Source organism: Populus alba, chromosome 14 (genome assembly GCF_005239225.2).
Source record: "Populus alba chromosome 14, ASM523922v2, whole genome shotgun sequence".
NCBI lineage: Eukaryota > Viridiplantae > Streptophyta > Magnoliopsida > Malpighiales > Salicaceae > Populus > Populus alba.
The window spans coordinates 9,494,222-9,495,709 of NC_133297.1; the positions used below are offsets into that span (position 1 = coordinate 9,494,222).

At 39.0% G+C, this 1,488-nt stretch overlaps 1 protein-coding gene across 2 annotated transcripts; it reads right to left on the reverse strand.

The window, feature by feature from the left end:
• On the reverse strand, window positions 1-1,163 carry LOC118041033 (uncharacterized). Of its 2 annotated transcripts, none has more exons than XM_035048128.2 (2): window positions 1,048-1,163; window positions 1-745 (listed from the first exon to the last, which is right to left on the reverse strand). In XM_035048128.2, the coding sequence occupies exon 2, from the start codon at window positions 670-672 to the stop codon at window positions 346-348; it is 327 nt and encodes a 108-aa protein (XP_034904019.1). In that variant the 5' UTR covers window positions 673-745; window positions 1,048-1,163; the 3' UTR covers window positions 1-345. The 2 variants fall into 2 exon arrangements, with proteins under 2 accessions (XP_034904019.1, XP_034904018.1); XM_035048127.2 differs by lacking the exon at window positions 1,048-1,163 and adding an exon at window positions 853-1,029.
• Window positions 1,164-1,488: the final 325 nt, after the last annotated feature.

Sequence of the window (1,488 nt, forward strand, 5' to 3'; positions counted from 1 at the left end):
TTTCGTATTAATCTTTGATCGAAATTACAAATAAAAACGTAGAATAGTTGTGATCAACAAAAAGCATAGCAATCTAAGCCATTGCATACATACAAAAAGAAGAAGAAGAAGAAGAAGAAAACAGCAATCGAGTCTATTATCTATGAAAATTTCCCAACTTAAAGAATCCCGTAAATATTTGACCCACCATAAACACCCAGAGATCCAGCGTTTAAGGTTTAGAAAAAATCGATGCCAGTGCTTACCAATTTCCAGCAACAACGCTGCCCGCCACATCACCATCAGGAACCACAAGACATGACAGTGCATCCGACGTGTAAGAATCAGAGCCGCCGGTAATTCCAACTAGTATCCATGTATGATCTTAGAGCACTTGTTCTTGATCCAGCAGATCCCTCTCCTCAAAGAAGCCTTGACTTTACCTTCCACCGTGTAAACCTTGTACTTGGCAATCCGTTTCTTTCTTTTCATTTCAGGATCAGTCAACCCTCCCCAGGGCTTTGACGAACTGCTCAGACTCCGCCGAGGCGGAATCGATGCCACATTGGGTGAGTGTGGCCGAGTCGCGAAGATCTGGTTGCTATTGCCAAACCCAAAACCCTTCCCGCTCACAATCTCCAGCCTTCTGTCACCCCTTTGACCCGACCCGTACCCGTACCCGTACCCGTCCATGTTCACTGGTTGGAGAGCTTTGATTGCACAGAAGAGAAGGGAGATGGACGATAGCTAGGGTTTTTGTTTATACCTGGGGAAAGGAAACTGAAGTTGTAAGATGAAAGTGGTAAATAACTGGAGTCACTGAATAGAATGGACTCTGATTCTAAAGCAGAGGGAGCAGAGAGAACAGAACACCTCTATTTTATTGAGGCTTTTTTGCCCATTTTGTTATTTGTAGCCTTTTAGGGTTGAAATATTCTCAACTTTCTTGCTCATACATAAAGAAGGAGAATATTTTAGAGAGATCAAATCATAAGTACGCTTTCCTTTAATTTTTCGATTCTTTAATCACTGTTGAGCTGTAAGGTTACGTTTCGGGCAGTGGACTACCTCGGAATTGCCGATCTTTTGTTGCAGGAAAGGTGAAGTCACGGAACCTCCTGTCTTCCTCCTCCTCTTTCCTCTGATTCTGATGCATATTATATTATATCGTAATTAAATTATTAGTTATTAACTTCACTCCGAGAGAGAAATTGTCTGCCATGAAGACCAACTGGCCACAAGGTATCCGGATTCTACGGGAAAACAGTTTTCCTTGCAACAATCTGAGCTTTTAAATAACTATAATAATACTGATTAATCACCATGGAGCAACATATGTTATTGGAAGAATCCTAGAGGGTGTTTGTCATTACATTTTTAACTTTGTTTTTTTTTTATGCCTTTTAAAAATACATTTTACGTCAAAAAAAGTATCAAATTATTTTTTCCTTGTATTTTTTTTATTGTTTTGATTATGAAAAATAAAATAAATCTTTAAAAAATTATTTA

Bases quoted from the DNA above. Each gene is read 5' to 3' on its own strand.
- LOC118041033 (XM_035048128.2), bottom strand. From the start codon at position 672: ATGGACGGGTACGGGTACGGGTACGGGTCGGGTCAAAGGGGTGACAGA.